The sequence below is a fragment of the Drosophila mauritiana genome, chromosome 3R (genome assembly GCF_004382145.1).
Source record: "Drosophila mauritiana strain mau12 chromosome 3R, ASM438214v1, whole genome shotgun sequence".
NCBI lineage: Eukaryota > Metazoa > Arthropoda > Insecta > Diptera > Drosophilidae > Drosophila > Drosophila mauritiana.
Genome location: NC_046670.1, coordinates 20,657,536 through 20,679,268, shown reverse-complemented (window position 1 = coordinate 20,679,268; position 21,733 = coordinate 20,657,536). Strand labels below are relative to the sequence as shown.

General features: G+C 44.5%; 7 protein-coding genes across 8 annotated transcripts; 2 read left to right on the top strand and 5 right to left on the bottom strand.

Moving 5' to 3' along the window:
• The first annotated feature begins 124 nt into the window (after window positions 1-124).
• Window positions 125-5,442, top strand: LOC117145320 (myogenic-determination protein). Of its 2 annotated transcripts, none has more exons than XM_033310915.1 (5): window positions 125-942; window positions 1,648-1,770; window positions 1,839-1,913; window positions 4,981-5,047; window positions 5,114-5,442. In XM_033310915.1, exons 1-5 carry the CDS (start codon window positions 415-417, stop codon window positions 5,305-5,307), a joined length of 987 nt encoding a protein of 328 aa, XP_033166806.1. In that variant the 5' UTR covers window positions 125-414; the 3' UTR covers window positions 5,308-5,442. The 2 variants fall into 2 exon arrangements, with proteins under 2 accessions (XP_033166806.1, XP_033166805.1); XM_033310914.1 differs by having other exon boundaries at window positions 132-942; window positions 4,981-5,059.
• Window positions 5,362-6,718, bottom strand: LOC117145321 (alpha-tocopherol transfer protein-like). Its single transcript, XM_033310917.1, has 3 exons — window positions 6,417-6,718; window positions 5,787-6,159; window positions 5,362-5,717 (listed from the first exon to the last, which is right to left on the bottom strand). Exons 1-3 carry the CDS (start codon window positions 6,716-6,718, stop codon window positions 5,457-5,459), a joined length of 936 nt encoding a protein of 311 aa, XP_033166808.1. The 3' UTR covers window positions 5,362-5,456.
• A 297-nt stretch (window positions 6,719-7,015) lies between these two features.
• On the bottom strand, window positions 7,016-8,105 carry LOC117145176 (alpha-tocopherol transfer protein-like). Its single transcript, XM_033310726.1, has 3 exons — window positions 7,813-8,105; window positions 7,374-7,746; window positions 7,016-7,270 (listed from the first exon to the last, which is right to left on the bottom strand). The coding sequence occupies exons 1-3, from the start codon at window positions 8,103-8,105 to the stop codon at window positions 7,016-7,018; spliced, it is 921 nt and encodes a 306-aa protein (XP_033166617.1).
• A 1,925-nt stretch (window positions 8,106-10,030) lies between these two features.
• On the bottom strand, window positions 10,031-13,480 carry LOC117145175 (lysosomal acid glucosylceramidase). The gene is made up of 9 exons (XM_033310724.1): window positions 13,331-13,480; window positions 13,116-13,258; window positions 12,715-12,874; window positions 12,499-12,646; window positions 12,126-12,446; window positions 11,939-12,068; window positions 11,747-11,860; window positions 11,158-11,681; window positions 10,031-10,428 (listed from the first exon to the last, which is right to left on the bottom strand). Exons 1-9 carry the CDS (start codon window positions 13,431-13,433, stop codon window positions 10,329-10,331), a joined length of 1,743 nt encoding a protein of 580 aa, XP_033166615.1. The 5' UTR covers window positions 13,434-13,480; the 3' UTR covers window positions 10,031-10,328.
• Window positions 13,481-13,750: 270 nt separating this feature from the next.
• Window positions 13,751-15,478, bottom strand: LOC117143774 (sulfhydryl oxidase 2). The gene has a single exon (XM_033308602.1). It carries the CDS (start codon window positions 15,455-15,457, stop codon window positions 13,772-13,774), a length of 1,686 nt encoding a protein of 561 aa, XP_033164493.1. The 5' UTR covers window positions 15,458-15,478; the 3' UTR covers window positions 13,751-13,771.
• A 96-nt stretch (window positions 15,479-15,574) lies between these two features.
• LOC117144931 (lysosomal acid glucosylceramidase-like) lies at window positions 15,575-17,691 on the bottom strand. Its single transcript, XM_033310384.1, has 5 exons — window positions 17,601-17,691; window positions 17,450-17,539; window positions 16,379-17,391; window positions 15,963-16,305; window positions 15,575-15,894 (listed from the first exon to the last, which is right to left on the bottom strand). Exons 2-5 carry the CDS (start codon window positions 17,511-17,513, stop codon window positions 15,629-15,631), a joined length of 1,686 nt encoding a protein of 561 aa, XP_033166275.1. The 5' UTR covers window positions 17,514-17,539; window positions 17,601-17,691; the 3' UTR covers window positions 15,575-15,628.
• A 2,504-nt stretch (window positions 17,692-20,195) lies between these two features.
• LOC117144932 (outer dense fiber protein 3-B) lies at window positions 20,196-20,784 on the top strand. Its single transcript, XM_033310385.1, has 2 exons — window positions 20,196-20,406; window positions 20,467-20,784. Exons 1-2 carry the CDS (start codon window positions 20,385-20,387, stop codon window positions 20,688-20,690), a joined length of 246 nt encoding a protein of 81 aa, XP_033166276.1. The 5' UTR covers window positions 20,196-20,384; the 3' UTR covers window positions 20,691-20,784.
• The last annotated feature ends 949 nt before the right edge of the window (window positions 20,785-21,733 follow it).

Sequence of the window (21,733 nt, the reverse complement as noted above, 5' to 3'; positions counted from 1 at the left end):
TGGGGGCCGCCGATATCTTGGATTCTTGGATATTGTCACCAAATGTGTTGCGATTGCGACGGAAGGCGGTACACACGCTCGCGTACGGCCCACTAATCGACGTAAAAATATTTTTGAAAATGTCGGAGATTTTTCCAAAACATCATTGAAGTGTAACTAACTAATTAAGGCTGTATTTTAAAACAACTAAAGTGAAACAATTACAAATTAATTTAAATAGAAACACATTTTACTCAAACAAACTCGTGTTAATAAGTGTAACTAAAAAGAAGCTTAAATAATGTTAAAAATGATAATAATCAGCTGACTAAATAAACTGTGCCATCAAAATTAGTATAAGCAATTAATTTCAGCAACTTGTTGCACCAACAAAATTGTTTTGTAAAATATAACAAAATCGTAGTGAAGTGAAAAATGACCAAGTACAATAGTGGCAGTAGTGAAATGCCTGCGGCTCACACCATCAAGCAGGAATACCACAATGGCTACGGTCAGCAGACACATCCTGGATACGGATTCAGCGGTTATAGCCAACAGAATCAGCTATCCCATCCCGGCCAGAATCCACACCAGACCCTGCAGAATTTCTTTAGCCGCTTCAATGCCGTCGGTGATGCGAGTACGGGAAATGGTGGAGCGGCATCCAGCTCAGCCAACGGATCGGGTTCGTCCTGCAACTACAGTCATGCGAATCATCATCCGGCGGAGCTGGACAAGCCGTTGGGCATGAATATGACACCGTCGCCCATCTACACCACCGACTACGATGACGAGAACAGCAGTCTCAGCTCCGAGGAGCACGTCCTGGCGCCCCTCGTCTGCTCCTCCGCCCAATCCTCCAGACCATGCCTCACCTGGGCCTGCAAGGCGTGCAAAAAGAAGAGCGTCACCGTGGACCGACGGAAAGCGGCCACCATGAGGGAACGCCGGAGACTGCGAAAGGTAGGATTTCCATCCCGTTACTCACATTTTTAGATTTTTGATTCATTCAATTCATTTCCAAACTTATAATGGGGATTTGAGTATACAATATACCCTTATACCATATAGGTATACCACTAAGAACTCTGTTCATGAGTCCTTTTCCATCAGCAAGCTTATTAATCCTCGGTCGATCTTAAAAATAGTTTACGCCACAGTTGGCAATTCCCCTGCGTTTAAGGATTGCAACTTTGTAGCAATGTCATTAGCTTGGCTAGCACCCCACAAATTAACACATCGCCACCAGGGAGGAGGATCCATTGACATAACGCGCAGAAAGGGAAACCACCCAACATGCGTAAAACATAAACATTTGCCAAGACCAAGAGTTAAACAGCGGCATTTATGAGTTTGACGGTCGTAAAAGTTTTGGATGAACCACACGTATTTATAGCTCCACATAGAGACATTAGTGAAAGGAGGAGATCGTGGGAGCTCCGGGGAGAAAGGGTATGGGCATGGGGGTGGCTGTCATAAAGAGACAGACGACGGGCGAACGGTTTAATTGTTGAAAATTTTATGCTCTATTTAATTTAAAATATGGTTTATTAAAGAGCCACTTAAAGGGGAACACGCCGCGTGTTGTGTGTTTTTATGGCACGCCTAATGGATTTCCATGATTTCAACGATGGCCATTAATTGATTATTATTCCGTTCACATTCTAGGTTAACGAGGCCTTCGAGATCCTCAAGCGACGCACTTCATCCAATCCCAACCAGCGCCTGCCGAAGGTCGAGATATTGCGCAATGCCATCGAGTATATCGAGAGCCTGGAGGATCTGCTGCAGGTAAATGCGTGATCTCATCTCACCGGGAATAGAATAGCATCTGATTTTCTGACTTTTCGCCATCTTAGGAATCCAGTCCCACACGCGATGGCGACAACCTGGCGCCCAGTTTGAGCGGCAAAAGCTGCCAGTCCGATTATCTGGTAAGTTTTGTCCGCTGAACGCCAATTAATATTACCAGTAAGCCCAGTATATCGTTCCGCAATTATTTTCTCGTAAAATTCTCATGCATGAGCAGCGCTTTCGTACATTTTTCTTTGGCGACGCGCACATTCATCAAAATCTCAGGGTCTGGTCCGTCGCAATGGCGAACATGAAAATAGAATATATGTACGTATGTACGGATGGATCCCCGAAAGAGTCAGTCCCATACGATCCGATATCTGTTGTATCTGCTGACCGGAATTTATGCGCTCGCTGACGTGCTACTTAATAAGCTGCGCCGGCAGCGCATCTCCACTTCTCTGAATCACATTCACCCGAAAACCGGGAATATTATGAGTTATGATCGGGAAAGTTTGCCCAGATGTGAGGGGAGCAAACTTTTATCACAGGAATGAGGAAAAAAAATTTAGAGGACAAATAGCCGGGAGAATTTACGAGAATTCACAGGGAAAGGGTCGTCGTTGTCTGCATTTAGTGAAAGGCAATAAATAAATTTTCTTTTTATAAGCCCGAATGGAAATCGTGTTGTAAATTAATTACAACAAATTCGTTGGAGCAGGAATCGGAATAGGAATCGGCATCGAAATCTTCATCCCCATGTTTGGTGGATGGCGACGATCGCTTTTTCTGTTTCATAATAGCTTCCCTGCGACGTGGAACCAAAACCGATGTGGCAGTTGACAAATTGCACAGGAAAAACATGACAAGATCTCGGGGTGTTCTTCTTCGAAAGGTGTTGCAAGATATGGCCAAGTCTTCGAAAAGTGGGGCAACGGGAGCGGGTTGTACATGCATATACATACTCCCGAATGACAGGGCAACAAATTGTCAACAATTATGCAAACATTTTTGCCATCATCTTCAACGCCCTCTTTTCTTTTCATTTTCAATTTTCCTTTCGGCTTGGCCTGCGCTGAGTAATTTCCATGCAGTTTGTTTAAGTTTTTCACATTTTTAATGTACAAATTTGTTAATTTACCATAAAACTTAGCGTATTTGTATGTTGACTGCGCCCCCCATTGGCAGATATTAATGTGCGGCCATAGTTTGATTAAAAACTGGCATAGCGCCAAACGTGCAGGCATTCAAATGCAACTCAGACCCTGGCAATCCATCCATCTCATCCATATCCATTCATTTGGAGCCCGTGTATTTATAAACCTCGGCGACTTAAGTAGAAGATTTCCTTTTGAACTGTTTCCAACACGAAATGCGCTCGCTAAGTTTGCCCATAAATTTCCTTATCGCCGCCAATAAAGTGAAGTAGTACTTGAGATATAAACGGCGAAGTGCCAGTACGTCTTTATCAGTCAAATTTCTACGTAATGAAAGCCATGGCCATTATCATCTTAAGATAGAGCTTTTGGGTGCAAATGACTCACGGTAAGATGTGGGTAACGTGGGTGCAAGTCAGCCATTGATAAATGTTTGCTATGACAGTGAGTCAGGATTGATCGGATTCCCTGGCATTCAGTTTTTAAACTATTATCAGATACAGATATGCTACCGTTCGTTATCTTTGAATAGCTTTACAGCTACACTATTAGATAGCCAAATATTTTCTAGGAATGGCAAGCAGTTAATAATGATATTGCAAATTATTGAGAAGAAGTAATTCCTGTGATTTTTTTATGGTCTAACAACACAGATAACATTTATCACATGTTTCCGTTCAAAAAGTACTTTTTCAAGTTTCAAGAATGAATGTTTGAAACATGATAAAATTATTTTGAAATTCATCATCAACATTATTTAAATCTTATATAAAATGTAAATATCTAGCAAGTAGTTCTTGCATTTATTTCGGTGTTATTTCCCAAATGGATTATGAGAAGTAGCTATATTTTCCAAGTGGGTTTAGTATATTATGAGCATATTTCATGGTAAAAATTCATGCAGCTTGTGGCTAACAAATCGCATAATGCCGCATATCCGTTACATGCTCACAGATCGGAGGAGGAGGAGAACTTCTAAGGGGAACGCGCCAAAAAGCGGCTTAAAATCTTTACGCAACCGAGGAATCGGAATGCCCAAGTGATAAGTGGCATTTCATTCAGATACAACGCATGATATATGCTCAAAAAAAAATAAAATAAAAAAAAATACACTGAAATACCATAAAGACATGCAAACAAGTACACAGAAAGAAGTCGGGCGTGTCTAAAAATACATTTTGTTAAATTGAGAATTTATTTCGAAAGAAATTATTCAATATTTGGTATTATCTTGTCATATAAATACACTATATTGCTGGTAATCCAGATGTGCTATTTTTGTGTATTTTCTCCCAGTGTATCCGCTTGCTGACTGCGGCATATCGAGCGCAGGCTGTCACTAAACGCTTGAAAAAATGATAAATCGCTTTATAAAAGTGCAGTGTGAGTTCATCTGGCCTCTCGTTCAGTTTAGTTCACTTCACTCGGGTTGAATGCTGTTCTGTTGTTCTGCCACTCCGTACTTTGTTGTCCGCTAAATATAAACGGACGGAGATACATATACAAACGGGATGCCATGCGGGATGCCCTGTATTTGTCGATCCTTGCAGACGAAGTGACGGCACTTTGGTTGCACCAGATGCGGATTTGGTGGGGCAGCAAGGAAACCCACCCAGAAGTGGCAATTATAATTTGCTTAGCATCGGCGTTATAGCGAATTTTTCTTTTTCTAATGAAATCCCGAGCGAATCTCCGGATGCCTTGTCTGTCGTCTGCGTATGCGCAAAATTAATTTAATTGCCTCTAAAGTGCGCTCTGCACACAATGCCCCACAATGTTTGGGGCATGACAATGGTGGTGCGTTCGGTGGTTCAATGCATTTTAATTGGCCTGTGGAATCTCTTTACTGGCATAAATTTTGGCTTAATCTCATCATTAGACTGCATTCTGTATGGCACTCGTTGGCCAAGTTGACAGGACCGGAGCAAATTTGACGTTGTCATTTCGCCGGCGACACTTTTCTGTAATTTATTGTTTCCCCAATTTCGCTTGTGGCCAACTAAAAAAGATTTTTCCATTTTCATTTATTTATTTATGTTTTCCTTTGCAGAGCTCCTATGCTGGCGCTTATCTAGAGGATAAACTTAGTTTTTACAACAAGCACATGGAGAAATATGGTCAGTTTACAGGTAAAAAAGTAATTAAGTATTTGAAATATTTATCTAAAATATATTTTTGCATAGACTTTGATGGCAATGCCAATGGCTCCAGTTTGGACTGTCTAAATCTGATTGTTCAGAGCATCAATAAGAGCACCACGAGTCCCATACAAAATAAGGCCACGACCTCCGCTCCAGATTCCCAGTCGCCGCCCTCAGCCGGAGCAACTGCACCCACTTCACTGCACGTGAACTTCAAACGAAAATGCAGCACTTAGCACTTAAGTATCAGCAAATTAGGCAATTGTAAAGCTATTTTTAAGAGGATACACGAGATACCCAGTGACCCGAATAGGCCTTAAATTATTTGTATAGCATTAGCACTTAATTAAATGGTAATTCAAAACAGCAAATAGAGTCTTTTAACTTAATCCAGCTCCAGTTTGCGGAAGGAACCGCTCATCCCGTCCAGTTCTCCATTGGCCCAGGCACTGGCCAATCCGACGCGCAGTTTCTCATTGGTCCCACACTGGGCATCCTTGGCCAGGTAATCCTTGCTGTCCAGCAGCTTCTGGCGCCAATGATCCACTGCCTCTGCGTGATAGCCATTGGTGCCGCCATACTCGATGGTCATCGCATCTCTGGGCAGGTGCTGGTACAGATCCTCCGACTTTTTGTGGACCACGAACTGTGGAGAAAATTGGGAAGGTTAATACCAAATCTTAACGGAATATAAACATTTTGATGATTGATTCACCTTGAAAGGCAGTTTGGAGGGCAAAAACTTCGTTACAAAATTGAAAATGGTTTGTCCCTCCTTACGCATATTGATCATATGAATCTCAACAAATCGCAGTGGTATACATTGGTCCACCAGCGCAAAAGCCTTCTTCAGCAGGAAGGGATCGTACTGCATCATTTGCTCCATGGTAACATCTCTGGCATCCACAACCCAGACCAAGCCGGAAATCGAGGCATTATCGCACTCCAGAGCCAGTAGTTCCAACATGATGAAGACCAGTTTGAAGGCCTCGCGGGGATTCGACTTCTTGGGATCGATGTTTCGGAACTGCGAGATGATAACCCTTGGCCCCTCGGGACTCACAGGTCGCATGGGTATCACATGGATTCTGTTAATTCGAAATAGAAATTAAATAAAGTATCTTTACCTACTTTGAATAAGGCTTTCTAGTGGTAATGCCTTGAAGTGCTAACATTTCATAACACGCAACTAATTTCCAGCAATGCACATAGATAGTGAATAAATTATCATTGATAATGTTTGTTACGTTTGACACCACTGATTAGAAGGCAGTATTTAAATGGTTTGTGAAATATTTAGCAGCATGGGGCGAAAAGGGTATTACAAACGGAACAGGGAACCCACCCTCGTTGCAGCTGGGTGAGCAGGGCATCGTCCACCTGTCGTGATCCCAGAACCTCCGGGAACTCGCTGCGCAGGGAGTAGTAGTTGTCGAATCGCCGTTTGGTCTCCTCCTGGCTGAAACGGCAGCGCCGCAGAAAGGCCAGGATAAGCTGCTCATCCGTGGGCGCCTTAAGGTGCGGCGACTTGGTGATCCATGTCTGAATGGTGGCGATTATCTCCGCTCGCTGCGCCTGCTCCTCGTTGCACTCGCTCTTGGCCAGAGCCGCCAACTTTGGGTCGAGAGTTCTCAGGGTGTTCGCCATTCCGGCGCTCGGTTCAATGGTAACTGAATGCCAATACCACTGACGCAGCGCCGTGGTAGTGATGGTATTGGCTTTTGCGGCGGCATCGCTATCTAATCGGGGCAACACCTTGTAAACTAGCTGGAACGGCGAGCCGAAACCCGTCGGCAGTCAGTTAGATATAGATACACGAGTGCATAGATAGTTGATAAGTGGGTGTTATCTTTAATTGATCGACTACAGCAGAGTTTGGAATGTTTATATGGATAAACGCTATTGGGCAAGGCAGGGGCTATGTTTCCTGCTTCCGGGTTAGTATCAATCCCAGTTGAGGCGACGGAAGGAGCCACTGGCTCCAAATTCCGCCTCATACGTGGCTATTTCGCCGTGTCGGAGCTCCTCAATGGTCCCGTAGTTGCAGTCCTGCTCGAAATAACCACGATAGCTATTCAACAGGTCCTCCATGTAGGCCACACATTCACCCAAATGGCCATTGGTACCGCCATACTCCTCCGGCAGCGATTCCTTGCCAATGTGCTCGATAAGCTCTTCGCTGTTCTTCAGAACGCGTATCTGGAATAAGATAAACATATCTAGCCTTAATTGGTACTGAACCACTATAAAAGCAATTTTATCACGAAGGTGATGAATTGCTGATTAAGGTATCAATACCCACCGGATAGTTGACTTGCATGCTTAGAACATTGTACAAAAACATGACGGTACCCTGAATATCCTTGGGCATATTTATGATGTACATCTCCTTCACTTTTAGGGGACTGCAGTTGTAGAGCCAGTTCCACCACTTGCGAAATAGGACCCTATCAAAGCGGCGCATCTTATCCGAGTTGACGCCCTCGAGATCAATGATTTCGCAGATTCCCGCCAGGGAGGCATAGTCATTCTCCAGCGCAATCACCTCCATGGCCATCGAGGAAAAGTGATAGATCTCTCGCAGCATGTACAGATTGGGATCGAAGTGGCCAAAACGGGCTATGAACATGGCACTACGGCTATCGCCCTTTGGCATATCCGGATAGAGGCAAACTCTGAAAGCAAAACCAGCGTCTTGAGATACATGACTAACTTCAAATGATGTTTAACCATTTGCTCACCCCATGCGATTGATGTCCAGAAGTCTTTGCGTCACACAGCGGTTATTCATGATCTCCGGAAATAGGTTGTAGTGGGTGAAGTAGCGATCGATCCGGCGCTTGGTCTCCTCCAGGCTGTAACGGCAGCGTCTGAGGAAGGCGATCAGGAAGTCCACATCCGTGCGGGCGCGCAGATGCGGCTGCTGGCGAATCCACACGCGCAGAATGATGATGTCCTGCTGAATCCTGTCGGGCGTCTCGTTCACCTCCTGCTCGGCCAACTTGGCCAATGTCGGCGAGAGCGAACGTCGCATTTTGGTAACGGCTATGCGGTGTTTGATGGCATTTGGGCCATCTAATTTGCCTATCCATGCTCCCCCATCTGGTGGTGGGTGGCCCCCTAATCTAATCTTATCGCGGAGGCGAATCGGATTGGGAAAATACGACCGCTGCATGATGGTCTATGCTTATCTACACGCATTTGTAACTTGCACTTTTTTCCAGCTCGGAAAATGGGATTCGGATATAAGTGTGTTTGGGAGAGAGTGACATGTACTATATATGGGAATATAGCGCACATCCGGCGCCTGTCTGGAGGAGATCTCTTAAGTGCCCATCTCGTGCGCATTTGGGAAATGGATGCAGATGCACTGGGAATAAATTTTTGTGGAATGTTATCAAGAGAGAAAAGAATGAACATACATTCAAATACACATTTTAAGGTTTATAAGTTATAAATCAAATGTGGGTGCTATTATCACATCAATATTTTCATTCAGTTTCAATTCAATATTTTCAGGATTCAGTTTCCTCCCATTTTTGCCAGTGTACGAGTACTGTCTTTTGAAATGCGATCTGCGTTTAATGCCCGAAATAAATCTAACGCTAAATGGTATCCAGTTCGTCGGTCCTCCGTGCTGTGAGCATTGAGCATTCAATTTGAGTGCCTGCCTGTCAGAGGGCATTACACACCGACATCCCGGCTAGGTGGCGATGTGCCGTTGGAGTTGACATGGAACACCTACAGCCGGGCAAATTGCTATGACATGGCGCTGTCAGCTGCTGACAAGCCGGAGAACTGGAGATCTGTGCATTCTGTGCAACTGGCGAACTGGGCTCCCAGGAAGCGGATCATCTACCCACTCCGCCAATAACTCATAACACATTATGTCCATGGGACTGGGAATAGGGAGGATTTGGAGTGAGTACATCCAGTGGTGGCTGTGCTTTGATCTCGCTGCTGACAGGGCAGCGCGTGTAAATTCCCTTTGCAGCCAGCTCATTGCTCATGACGCAAACATATCGTTGCCATATTAATAATGAGCCTCATTAACAGCTCGCTGCACTGCATCATCGCACTCGACACATTGCCCAATGTTGCCACTGCTTTCCTGTGGGGAGAAAGGGTGAGGGTGTGGCGGCATGTAATTGACACACTCATTGCTGATAAGTGTATTTTGTTGTAAACACTTCAGATATGCTACCAAACCCTCGGAATGCATATGCTGCACTTGACGCAAGTGATGGATGCCCCAAGGAATCGCTGAGAATCTTGACACAAAAGGGTATGGAATTAATAACCCAGTGATTGTCTTACTGACGGCTCAATCAGTCTGCAGTAGGACCTTTGTACTTAAGAACTCTGATTAAATAAAGTAATGTATTACTAAATTTTTAATATATATATAATGCATTAAAAATTGTTCATCATTTCGTGTTTATTTTAAGCAATTCTGTGGGGTTAAGATAATTGTGCTTTTGCTCACAATAAAGTTTATATATTGAATATGTCAAAATATAAGTTAAAGTTAATAATCCTTTTGAATATTTTATCAAATCAAAATGAAAGTGCATTGCTGCCACAACCAACAGTCATATGGGTTTATAAGCGTTTCATGTTTTAATTTATAGATAGACTTACATAAAACGCCCCATTTTGTGCGCTAAGTGCGAGGGAGAGAGCGGAAAATGCGGGGAAAATGGGAAAATGCATTTGCTTGGCGCTCAATTGACAATCATATTTATAGAGCATATTGAACAAATAGACCAGACACCGCAGCATCGCTAGCCCAAAGATAATATTCGGATGGCCGTATAAGTTCCCGCTCGACTGCCAGTTGTCACTCAACTTGATCCGAGATATGTTCCAATATACTACATAGAACACGCATGACGTTTGTACTTTGCCGTTCCCCAGCTTCCCCATACACCAAAAATATAAAAAAAAAGAAAATGAAAATTAAACGGCAAATGAAATTTCATTGTAAACAGACGCGTTCCGGCAAATTGAGCAGCTTAAACAAATTTCCGTTGTCTCCGCATATCAGGCATTGCATCCTGGTATTCGAGTCGAGTCCCCATCTCCACGTATCCATTATCCTGCTCATCCTGTTGAGCGCAATTTATTGGCTTCCGTTGCGCCGCCGTCACTTGAGCCTCAATTGGTCCTCTGGGCAGCGGCAGCTGGACCCACCCCCACTACTTCTGGCCTAGTTTAAATTACGACGAGTATATTGTCGGGTTCCGGGAAGGGAACCTCATTTGTAGAGCACCGTGTGCCAGGAGCGCGGCGGCAGGCGGAGCTGGATCGCTCCACGCTGGCTATCATCGAGAGCCACGTCCACCGGCAGGTTCTGGCTGCAAGATTACGGAATCGGGATCTTAGAATATGCTTGATGGAATGGCGTGCGGAGTGCTGGGCCTCCATTAGAGGGATTCATAAAAGTGAATCGCAACGTTGTTGGCAATTAAGTTGACGCACTTAAGCGGCACCGTCGCAGATGCAACTCGAAATAGAAGTGTGCTAGGCACTTGAAAAAATCATTTCGAAATTAAGTATGTACTTAAACTATTTTTAAACGATTGCCAATATTACCGAGATTGAAGTCCAAAAGCAATCTAAATCGATTGGTAATTTTGTAATGAGTTTAACAAGATTGGGCATTTCATATTTGATTCATCATTTCAAAATCAGCGAAAAACGAATTTGGCCAAAATTCAATATCTACGAAAAGTAGTTTTATCATAACTGGACTAAAAATAGTCCTATAGCCAAAATAATAACAGTTTTTTACAGCTAATAACCAATGCTAACCACTCATACCACTTTTTGGTGAAGTCAGAAAAATTAATTTTTGAGTCCATTTTTGCATTTTTTGTAAGGGGTAACATCACAAAATTTTGCAAAAAATTTACAAAATTTTTTTTTTTCAAATTTGAATGCCCATCGATTGGAAATGTAATTTTGAGCCTTACAAGATATGTCACGCCACATTTGCATCAATATTTTTAATGTTTTTGTTAAATTTCGAACGGAAATTGTAACGAATAACACAAAATTTAAATCTTTTCTTCGAGTGCACTTACCCATTGTAGATGATCAACGCCACGCTGCCGTCTGGTCGCTGGAAGCCCACAACACTCAGCTGGGTGAAGGGATTGCTCTGGTTCTCGATACGCGTCTCGATGCGCACGGATTCCGGCGGCAGGAACTTGGAGAAGTGGCCTATGGCATAGAAGATCGGCTGCTTGTATATCTCAGCCCGGCTCGTGGCATTCACAATGATCGGAGCGTCCACGAAGTTCTTAATGTAGTTCGGACCGCCCTGTTCGTCCAGCACGAGATTCCAATCCAGCCAGCCGTTGAAGTTGTGCGTCAGATCCTGGGTGTAGGCCCTCATGTAGCTCTCACCACGCTGCCAGCTGCCCAGCTCGGGACCATGGGTCTGCCATGGCTTATCACCGATGCAGGACTCCGTGTTCAATAGCAGCTTATTGGGCATATCCGTGTGTGCCTGGTCGATCAGTTGTGGAGCTATCAGTTCATCCCAGTACCAGTGAACAGCTAGGCCATCCAAGTAGTTCAGCGAATTGTTGCGTGAGGAGCGCATCTGTAGAATTGCATTTAATTATATTCAAATTCAATATGATTTTCGACATTTTTTTTTTCGCATACCCTCCGGAACCACGTTGGGTAGGTGTACCGCTGATCGTCGTTGCCAAAGATGAGCACCTTGCTCTCCGCCGAGTTCCTGATGGTCGGGCCCAGATTGTCGTTCAGCCAGATAGCCTGGTCGAAAAAATGTCAACATGCTTAATAGCCAGAAACGTGATCGATGGCCAGTGGCCAATTGCAAATGGCTCATACCTGCTGCCAGGGCGTCCAGCCCATGCTCATGAAGTGTACAAAAAAGAAGCCAATGACGCCGTTTAACGGCTCATTGCCAGTGGATATGGCCCAAATCGGCATATTTTTAGCCCGCATAAGTTCGAGAAATCTGCAAGAAGAGACAATCGCTCATGAATGGGAAATGAAATGGCCAGAGTTGTCTCACTTGAGGTGATAGAGGGCCCACGTTTGGTAGTATTCCGATTTCAGCTGCCCGAATCCTGTCCAGCGGTTATTGCTCTTCATCCAGGTTGGAGCACTCCAGGCGGCGCCCATGATTTTCAGAATATCTACTTTAGCGATGGTCTTAAGGCGTTTCAGCTGTTCCACTTTCTGCAGATCCCGCGGATCAAGCTCGGTGAAGTTGCTCAATTTCGGATCATGAAGAGGCAATTCATTGTATGCCCAGGGTTCCATATCAAAGTCGGAGCCCCCAATGGACATTCGTACAGTGTTGTAGGCAATTCCAACCGGATGGAAATAGGATCTGCAAAATAACTAGTTATATATTTTTGTTTATTGCTTAATATTCAGCTCACCTGTAGACATGATCCTGTAGCTCCTCCGGTAGTTCTTTGAGTAAGTACGAGACTGTACCTGTAAAGGCCCCGCCAAAAATGGAGACATTTTGAAAACTCTGCTCTCGTTTCACCGATATGCGATATGTCTTAATGCTGGCATTAATAACTGAAATTATTTAAGAGTTCCTTGGGCATTTAGTTTTTAATAAAGTATTTATAGAGCGTTTTAGTTACAAAGGCTTTGGGGAATGTTGGCCAACTGCAGCCAGGCTCTCTCCTCATCCACCACAATCGCATCTGCCTTGAAGTTCTCATCGGTGAACTGTTTGTCATCTATTGTTATGGGTTTCTTTTCCGAGAGATCCCCTGTTGTCTTCTTGAAGCGCAAGCCATCCTATAAACCAATTATTATATAATTCATTAATTATATGATTATTATATGAGTTCAACATAGAACTAATAAAATTTAAATCCGTTTCGTTTAGCAATAAATTAGACCTGACAAGCCACAGAAGATAAGCAAACTATTCCAAACAGACTTTGAATCTAATCTGAATAATTGACCTAAGCGCGCCTGATGGAGCAGTCAATAGCTAATGTTGTGACCGCGAGTGCGGACAATCCTGCTGACTCACCTTGCTGGAGCTAATCACCACAATCTGCGAGATATCAGTGAGCTGCGGCGGTTCCAGATAGTCGCAGTAGGTGCTGTTGCAGACACACACGCTTCCATGGCTCGTTTCGCGCAAATCGCAGGGCAACTGCCAGTCGGGAGCACCTGCAATGCGTTTCATTTGAGGAGCTGGCTTCATGGCCCAGGTAGGCATGAATTTATTGTTTTCTCACATACCTGCAGAGATTGCGATCACTGCAGAAAGAAAGCCAAGCAGTGGTGTCTTCATGTCTGCACCTGGGACCAAAACAATGCGGCCCGCTCGAAGGCCCGTCCACATCTGAGCTCAGAAATGAGAGTCCGGCCTGCTTTCGAATAATCAAGCCACCGAATTTCACTCAATTTGATGTTTATGTTTTCGAACGCCACTTGACCCGGCTCAGCTGTTGATTTGATAAAGCAGCCGGACCGGCGAATAGTAGCTACAGTCGCCAGTAAGGCGATCCCACTTGGAAATCCGCGCACGCAATCAAAAGAAAAAGTTATGCAAACCCAGTGGCGCAGTGGATACCCCCAGAGGGGGGGCTAAAAAGTTATGAAACTATTTATTTTTTATTAAACATTTTTAAAATATTTAAAACGTGCTTCAAACTTAAATATTACAAAGTTACATTTTGTTTATTCAATTGCATGTTTTCCGGATGACATTCCGAACCAACTTAGGTTTTTTAAGACATATATACCTTTCAGATAGTGCAATACTTCTTCGGTGCGCCATTCGGCCGCGTTGTTTCTACAATTGGGACAATCTCTTTCGCTTGGAAACTGAATCTTTGGGAATTGCGGATCCTCTGTAGAATCGCCGGCCAACTGTTTGTTGACATAATTATGCGCTGCCCAGAGCCACAAAATCTGTTCATCATCATTGGTCACATTTGCAATTGGTCGGAGCCTTTTGAACTCGCTTATCTTCATATCACACTCCTTGCAGTTCATAAAGAATCGCACGTAGCCGAGAAATACTAACAACACGGATCTGGGCTTAAGCTTTTCCGACTCCACACTAAGATAATGGAATAGAATCCAAAGGGAGCAATTGAAGCCGCGCAACGAAGGACGTGAGCCAATGCAACCAACATATTGCTTTCCATCAAACACGTAATTCTTTACTGATTTCAGCAGCAAGTTCTTGAATCCAACTCCGGAAAGTTGCTTCTTCACTCGCAGGGAATAATACAGGTCTGCCAGCTTTTCCCGCGCCTTTGGCTTTAAGGGACTTAAGTTGTATATCAGTTTAACAAAATTTCGCAGGACAACTATTTTAGTTCCGGCAAAGTGCGATGTTCCCGGGAACTCCACGTTAAGGATTTGATCGATAGCTCGTTCCAGATCGGCTCGATAGATTCGAGAGGGATGATGCTTGTGTTGCTCGAGTATCTCATACCTTAGGGCTTCACTTATGTTGGCAGGTGGGGTTTTGGGCAATGCTTTCTGGGGCTTCAGGTCGACGAAGATCAAGAATTGCTTAATGGCAGCCACATAAGCCTTACTGCTATCCATTTCGGGTGTGAGAAATAGGAATTTCCCAGCTCTATTTACCAGAACCACTAAGTTGGGCACGGGTGATATGCCAAATTTGTTGTAAACATCATGATTATCGAAGATCCGCACAACCACTTCCCTGTAGGGCAGCAACTCAAGAAGGGTGTTTCTTCCGATCACCGAAACTATTGGATTATCCTCATTGCAATCGCCCTGGGAGGCATACTTTTCCTCCATGGAGTTGCCTGTTTCCAAGTGCGGCAGAAAGTGGTCTAAACACATTTGGAAAACGAAAGCAACGTACTCAACGTCCTTGTGGGTACGAAATATATGAGTCACATTGTCTTCCTGCTTAAACATTTTGAAGTAATCCAATTTTTGAAGATTTAGGGCCAGATTGGACTGTATTTCTTTGGGTTTTCGATGAGTGATCTCGGTGCCCAGGTCGTCTGGTGCTAGCTTATAACTCGGTGGAAAATATCGTAGTGTTGGCGTTTTACGATTGCTGTAAATGCTACAAATCCCATCGTTCTCATCCTTTCCACAATCTAGTACATGGACTTTCAGTACGCGGTGCCACTTGTAAAGTTTACGAGATAGATTCCTAAACGCTGGTATAAAATTCTGGCTTTCCTCGCAGAATCCGTTAAAGAACTGCACCAGTTTCCCAGTCGTTGGTTCACTAAGTCCGGACTCGAAAGATGCAAAATCCAACTGCTCCACATTGTCATCCGGATTAAAAAGCAGTTCGCCGTGTCCAGCGGAAAGAATCAGGACGCACAAGAGAAGTGAGAAGGCTGATAAAGTATCGTTTGGATACATTATAAAAAGATACACGTTGTGCGACTGCCACTGATGGATCTACATAATTTAGGTGTGATTTGATTCGGTTGGAAAACCAAAAATAAAAGGTGTGAAAATTGCAATTTTCACTTTAACTTGGTTGACTTCATTTTCACAAAGTTTAACATGTTTTTATTTAATTTGTTGTTTTTAACTGTACAGCAAAGTGTGAATGGATTTGGCCGGAACATTGACAACGAACTGACCCCGAATACTATCCACCAGAGTGATGTCCAGATCGGCGCGACCACTATTGAAGAGAACGGCGGCGATTTTGTTGTCCGGTCGCAGGAATGCAACGGAATCCAGATTAACATTACTAGGTACCGCATCTATGCGAACGGATCCCTCTGGAACCAACTTGGAGAAGTGACCAATGGCATAGAACATGGGCTGCTTGTAGAACTCCTCGAATGCTGCAAGAAAATCATATCACTAATCATAAACAGATCAAAGGTATAAAGGTAGTATTAAAATATCCCACTTGTTGTATTCACAATCACTGGGGCATCCACCGTGTTGTCCACGTAGTTAGGACCGCCAATCTCGTCCAGACAAATGTTCCAGTCAATCCAGCCATGGAAGCCCAGCTTAATGTTAAGCAAGTAATCTCGGGCATACTTCTCGGCCCGCTCCCAGCTTCCCAGGAGAGGAGCAGCTGCCTGCCAGGGCTTGTCCCCTATGCAGGACTCGGAAACTATCAAAATCTTGTCGGGGGCATATTCCGTGGTCTGTTCGATAAAGCTGTTGCCAAAAATTTCATCCCAATACCAGTGCAGCGACAGTCCATCGAGGTAATCAATCGAGTTTGGCCGAGTACGGTTCATCTGGAAATATCCGCGATAAGTAATGTGAACTTTGTAGTTTAATTGGTGCTAATTTGGTCATGCAATTACTTACCATTTTAAACCAATGGGGAAAGGTATAGCGTTGGTCATCGTTGCCAAACAGGATGATGTCCTTAAATTCAGAGTTACGGATCGTGGGACCCAGATGATCGTTCAGCCAAATGGCCTGCGTCTGTGGCGTCCATCCCAAGCTCATGAACTTAACGAAGTACATGAAAAGGATGCCATTCATTGGCTCGTTGCCCGTGGAAATGGCCCAAATGGGAATGCCATTGTCCTCCATAAGTCTGAGCCAACGCAGATGGTAATCGGCCCAGGTCTGATAGTAAGCCCGCTTGAGGCGTCCAAATCCTGTCCACCTGTTGTTCGTCTTCATCCAGGGGGGGGAACTCCAGGCGGCTCCTTTGACCAACAGATTCTTCACTCCGGACACCTCAATGAGGCGCTTGATCTGTGCGACTCGCGTCACATCATGCGCGTTCAGTTCATCCATATCGGATAGCACGGTGTCGCCCTCCTCTTCGGCATAGGACCAGGGTTCCAAGTCAAAGTCACAGCCGCCAATGGAAACTCGCATGAGATTGAAGCCCAGTCCATCCTCGGCGTAAAAGGACTTGTACAAATGGTCAGCCAGTTCCGAGCGCTTGAAGTTCTCCACCAGGTATTCCACTGCTCCGGTGTAGCTGCCCCCGAAACCAACCATCTTCTGGTGGGTCTTACTTCTGTCCAGTCGCAGGGTCACCGTGCGAGTTATGGAGCTCTCCCGGGACTCAAAGGTGAAAGCACTGGCCACCACCTTATCGAACAAACGAGACAGGATTGTCGCATTCGCAGTCTCCTGGGTGGGTTCCACATAATCCTGCACGGTAAACTTCTCCTCCTTCCCGAATTTGTCACTAGTTGTGGAGAAGCGTAGACCCTGTTTAGAACTGGAGATCAGGAACCACTCATTTTCGTCCGTCAGGACGGGATTCTCCAGATAGTCACAATAGTCCGCCGTGCAGACGCACACTTTGCCATGTTTGGCATCGATGAGTTTGCAGGGGATCGATTCAGATTGGCCACCTGCGGGTCCAATTTTGGTTAGACTTTCTGTTTATGAGTTAAGTTTATGGCCACTTACCAATTGCCGATACCAGAAGCACTCCCAGCACCAGGATTCCGCTGCTGGCGAACATTTTTCCCATTGACCGTTCACTCCGAACGCTGCCACCTGATTGACACCTGGTTCTTTTGGAAAAACGCAACTGGAGGTATTTGCCGTTTAATCTTACCACTTGACGTTCACTTGAAGACAAGGAGCAGGAAGTTTGGCTGATAAGAGCATTTGACGATTACGTGTCTGGGGCATAATCAGTGTTATTTGTATTTTATTAGGACCTGGCCCTGGAGCCTACAGATTGAGTGTATTCCACTTCTCCAATTTCTTCTAGTAATCGGCCATTGCCGTGCGTGCCGCCTCCTGCCACACGACCTTCTCCTCATCGACCATGGCTCCCCACATCTCACTGCCCTTCACAAACACTTCCTAGGCACTGATCCCGGGATGCATCGCTCTTATGTACTTGCGCCCGGCCGAATTTATCCACATCAAGAAGGCATTCACGGGTTTTTTGGGAGGCGGTCCGCAGTGTGGCATAGTTATAGTAATAATCACAGTTCTCATTTGGCAGATCCTCGAGGGATATAATAGTCCTAGGTAATAATAGTCCTAGGTCCATCACACGCCCTCGAGGATCTACCAAATGAGAACATTTACAGCAATCGTAAAACGCCAACACTACGATATTTTCCACCGAGTTATAAGCTAGCACCAGACGACCTGGGCACCGAGATCACTCATCGAAAACCCAAAGAAATACAGTCCAATCTGGCCCTAAATCTTCAAAAATTGGATTACTTCAGAATGTTTAAGCAGGAGGACAATGTGACTCATATATTTCGTACCCACAAGGACGTTGAGTACGTTGCTTTCGTTTTCCAAATGTGTTTAGACCACTTTCTGCCGCACTTGGAAACAGGCAACTCCATGGAGGAAAAGTATGCCTCCCGGGCGATTGCAATGAGGATAATCCAATAGTTTCGGTGATCGGAAGAAACACCCTTCTCTCATTTGGATCTACCAAATGAGAACTGTGATTATTACTTTAACGATGCCACACTGCGGACCGCCTCCCAAAAAACCCGTGAATGCCTTCTTGATGTGGTTAAATTCGGCCGGGCGCAATTACATAAGAGCGATGCATCCCAGGATCAGTGCCTAGGAAGTGTTTGTGAAGGGCAGTGAGATGTGGGGAGCCATGGTCCTAGGTCCATCCAGTATGGACCCGGCCCAGCAGATTATCATGTGGGCAAAGTAACGCGATATGGACGTCCTGCATCGGAGGACTTCAATGTTTATCGTCGTTGCTAATGGGGTGAAGGAATTTGTTTAAGGAGTAGTACATGACTGTGGTCAAGACTTTTTCGGCTATCTAATCAAATAAATGGAAATATTTACCCGATTAGCCTAATCGGTGTACTAAGCCCAAGTGGGCTTAGCAGTCTCCTGGGTGGGTTCCACATAATCCTGCACGGTAAACTTCTCCTCCTTCCCGAATTTGTCACTAGTTGTGGAGAAGCGTAGAACTGGAGATCAGGAACCACTCATTTTCGTCCGTCAGGACGGGATTCTCCAGATAGTCACAATAGTCCGCCGTGCAGACGCACACTTTGCCATGTTTGGCATCGATGAGTTTGCAGGGGATCGATTCAGATTGGCCACCTGCGGGTCCAATTTTAGTTAGACGAAAGTCTAACTAAAGTTTATGAGTTAAGTTTATGGCCACTTACCAATTGCAATACCAGAAGCACTCCCAGCACCAGGATTCCACTGCTGGCGAACATTTTTCCCATTGACCGTTCACTCCGAACGCTGCCACCTGATTGACACCTGGTTCTTTTGTACATAAGAGCGATGTATCCCGGGATCAGTGCCCAGGAAATGTTTGTGAAGGGCAGTGAGATGTGGGGAGCCATGGTCGATGAGGAGCAGGTCATGTGGCAGGAGGCGGCACGCACGGCAATGGCCGATTACAAGAAGAAATTGGAGAAGTGGAATACACTCAATCCAATCTTGTGCTGGGCAGATTGTAGGCTCCAGGGCCAGGTCCTAATAAAAATGAAATAAAGTTTAACAAGTGGAATTTGTTTAGGATCGGAAGTTTCTTACCAAAAGAACGGTTGCACGACATGTTTACTTCAAAAAGCTTTTAAACTAGCGATTTCCAAAGATTATGGATTATTTATTTTAGAAATATGTAAAATTTTGAAACTCTAAAAAGAGTTGTTTGCCGAACGAGATTCTACTAGAGAATGAACAAACCTTCCCGAACTCCCTTTAACTAAATGGAAAAGTTAAAATCAAGGCCTAGCTGATGATGATGATACAACAGATAAAAATCTGTCGATTCAGATTGGCCACCTGCGGGTCCAATTTTAGTTAGACTTTCTGTTTATGAGTTAAGTTTATGGCCACTTACCAATTGCCGATACCAGAAGCACTCCCAGCACCAGGATTCCACTGCTGGCGAACATTTTTCCCATTGACCGTTCACTCCGAACGCTGCCACCTGATTGACACCTGGTTCTTTTGGAAAAACGCAACTGGAGGTATTTGCTGTTAATCTTACCACTTGACGTTCACTTGAAGACAAGGAGCGGGAAGCTTGGCTGATCAGAGCATTTGACGATTACGTTTCTGGCTAAAAGGGGCATAATCAGTGTTATTTGTATTAGACAGATTTTTATCTGTTGTATTATCATCATCAGCTAGGCCTTGATTTTAACTTTTCCATTTAGTTAAAGGGAGTTCGGGAAGGTTTGTTCATTCTTTAGTAGAATCTCGTTCGGCAAACAACTCTTTTTAGAGTTTCAAAATTTTACATATTTCTAAAAACTAACTTACAGTTCCTGACCTCTCGTAACCCTTGCATGGGCTCATCGATTCCAAAACGTAGCTAAAATAAATAAGCCATAATCTTTGGAAACCGCTAGTTTAGAAGCTTTTTGAAGTAAACATGTCGTGCAACCGTTCTTTTGGTAAGAAACTTCCGATCCTAAACAAATTCCACTTGTAAAACTTTATTTCATTTTTATTAGGACCTGGCCCTGGAGCCTACAACCTGCCCAGCACCTTTGGCTTTAATAACTGCGACAAGAGGATGCAGCGAAGTCCACAGTTCTCATTTGGAAGATCGTCGAGGGCGTGTAATAGTCCTAGGTCCATCCAGTATGGACCCGGCCCAGCAGATTATCATGTGGGCAAAGTAACGCGATATGGACGTCCTGCATCGGAGGACTTCAATGTTTATCGTCGTCGCTAATGGGGTGAAGGAATTTGTTTAAGGAGTAGTACATGACTGTGGTCAAGACTTTTTTGGCTATCTAATCAAATAAATGGAAATATTTACCCGATTAGCCTAATCGGTGTACTAAGCCCAAGTGGGCTGGGCGTTGATTAGCGGCTGCTAATGGCAAATTTGCACAACAGGTGTATTGTGTTCTTATCAAGTCTGTCAGCTATCATCTATTTGGTCACGGATTAGCTGATTTTTTGTTGAGCAATTACTCGGTTATTTATGCCACACGTAGACTATAAATAGGTCAATATCATTGGATGGCTGCCCCACCACACCTCCTTCCATAAAAAAAAATCAATTTTCAGCATAAAGAACAAGAAATTCATCACAAATTGGTCGGGGCCAAATTTAAACGGAAAAAAGGAGATGCAGTGAAACGGAAAATGTGACTAAAGGCTAAAAGGCCATAGCCCGCTTATCAGGGCCGAGGCACACTCGTTTTGCCGGGTCTTTAAGCCATGTCTTTAATCTCCATCTCACCATCCCTTCGCCATCCTTTCCATATCCAGGGGAGTGCTAATAATAAAGAATCCCATGTCATGGCTAAAGCTTTAAAGCCATGTGTGTGCGACTGAGTTTGGTGTTAACAAGAACTATTAACAGTTCAATACAAAAATTGTTATATACAACTAATGAATGCTCTTTCTTTTTTAAATAAAGAATATAAAAACTAGAACCACCTTGATATGTAGAATGGTTCTTAAAAACCCACATACCCTCCTGTAGGTCACCATCGTAGCCATGTTGAACACACAAACAGAATAGAACGGCCTGGAGTGGGATCCATCTGGCCGCCTGGCTGATGGTCTGCCCGCCCGGCTGCCTTCGGCCTCCTGGCCAACTGGCTGTTCGGGCCGCTCACTCGGCTCGGTTCGTCTGGTGTCAATAAAATGGAACGGCAACTTGTCGCCGCCTTTCAATATTCGCACATACGTCGTTGCGGCAGCACCACCACCTGTTGCTACTCCGGATAGATACACTCGGGAGCATACTTTGTGGCGCGAATC

Excerpts from the sequence above, each read along its gene's own strand:
- LOC117145320 (XM_033310914.1), top strand. The coding sequence starts at position 415 with ATGACCAAGTACAATAGTGGCAGTAGTGAAATGCCTGCGGCTCACACC. Across the intron at positions 943-1,647 it reads AACGCCGGAGACTGCGAAAG|GTTAACGAGGCCTTCGAGAT; the intron begins GTAGGATTTCCA and ends TTCACATTCTAG. Across the intron at positions 1,914-4,980 it reads GCTGCCAGTCCGATTATCTG|AGCTCCTATGCTGGCGCTTA; the intron begins GTAAGTTTTGTC and ends TTTCCTTTGCAG.
- LOC117145321 (XM_033310917.1), bottom strand. The coding sequence starts at position 6,718 with ATGGCGAACACCCTGAGAACTCTCGACCCAAAGTTGGCGGCTCTGGCC. Across the intron at positions 6,160-6,416 it reads CTCACCCAGCTGCAACGAGG|AATCCATGTGATACCCATGC; the intron begins GTGGGTTCCCTG and ends TCGAATTAACAG. Across the intron at positions 5,718-5,786 it reads CCTCCAAACTGCCTTTCAAG|TTCGTGGTCCACAAAAAGTC; the intron begins GTGAATCAATCA and ends TTTTCTCCACAG.
- LOC117145176 (XM_033310726.1), bottom strand. The coding sequence starts at position 8,105 with ATGCGACGTTCGCTCTCGCCGACATTGGCCAAGTTGGCCGAGCAGGAG. Across the intron at positions 7,747-7,812 it reads CTGGACATCAATCGCATGGG|AGTTTGCCTCTATCCGGATA; the intron begins GTGAGCAAATGG and ends TTTTGCTTTCAG. Across the intron at positions 7,271-7,373 it reads GCATGCAAGTCAACTATCCG|ATACGCGTTCTGAAGAACAG; the intron begins GTGGGTATTGAT and ends ATCTTATTCCAG.
- LOC117145175 (XM_033310724.1), bottom strand. The coding sequence starts at position 13,433 with ATGTGGACGGGCCTTCGAGCGGGCCGCATTGTTTTGGTCCCAGGTGCA. Across the intron at positions 12,647-12,714 it reads CAACATTCCCCAAAGCCTTT|TTATTAATGCCAGCATTAAG; the intron begins GTAACTAAAACG and ends AAATAATTTCAG. Across the intron at positions 11,861-11,938 it reads GCTGGACGCCCTGGCAGCAG|GCTATCTGGCTGAACGACAA; the intron begins GTATGAGCCATT and ends TTTTTCGACCAG.
- LOC117143774 (XM_033308602.1), bottom strand. The coding sequence starts at position 15,457 with ATGTATCCAAACGATACTTTATCAGCCTTCTCACTTCTCTTGTGCGTC.
- LOC117144931 (XM_033310384.1), bottom strand. The coding sequence starts at position 17,513 with ATGGGAAAAATGTTCGCCAGCAGCGGAATCCTGGTGCTGGGAGTGCTT. Across the intron at positions 16,306-16,378 it reads TTCCCCATTGGTTTAAAATG|ATGAACCGTACTCGGCCAAA; the intron begins GTAAGTAATTGC and ends GGATATTTCCAG. Across the intron at positions 15,895-15,962 it reads AGTGATTGTGAATACAACAA|CATTCGAGGAGTTCTACAAG; the intron begins GTGGGATATTTT and ends ATTTTCTTGCAG.
- LOC117144932 (XM_033310385.1), top strand. The coding sequence starts at position 20,385 with ATGTCGTGCAACCGTTCTTTTG. Across the intron at positions 20,407-20,466 it reads GTCGTGCAACCGTTCTTTTG|GACCTGGCCCTGGAGCCTAC; the intron begins GTAAGAAACTTC and ends CATTTTTATTAG.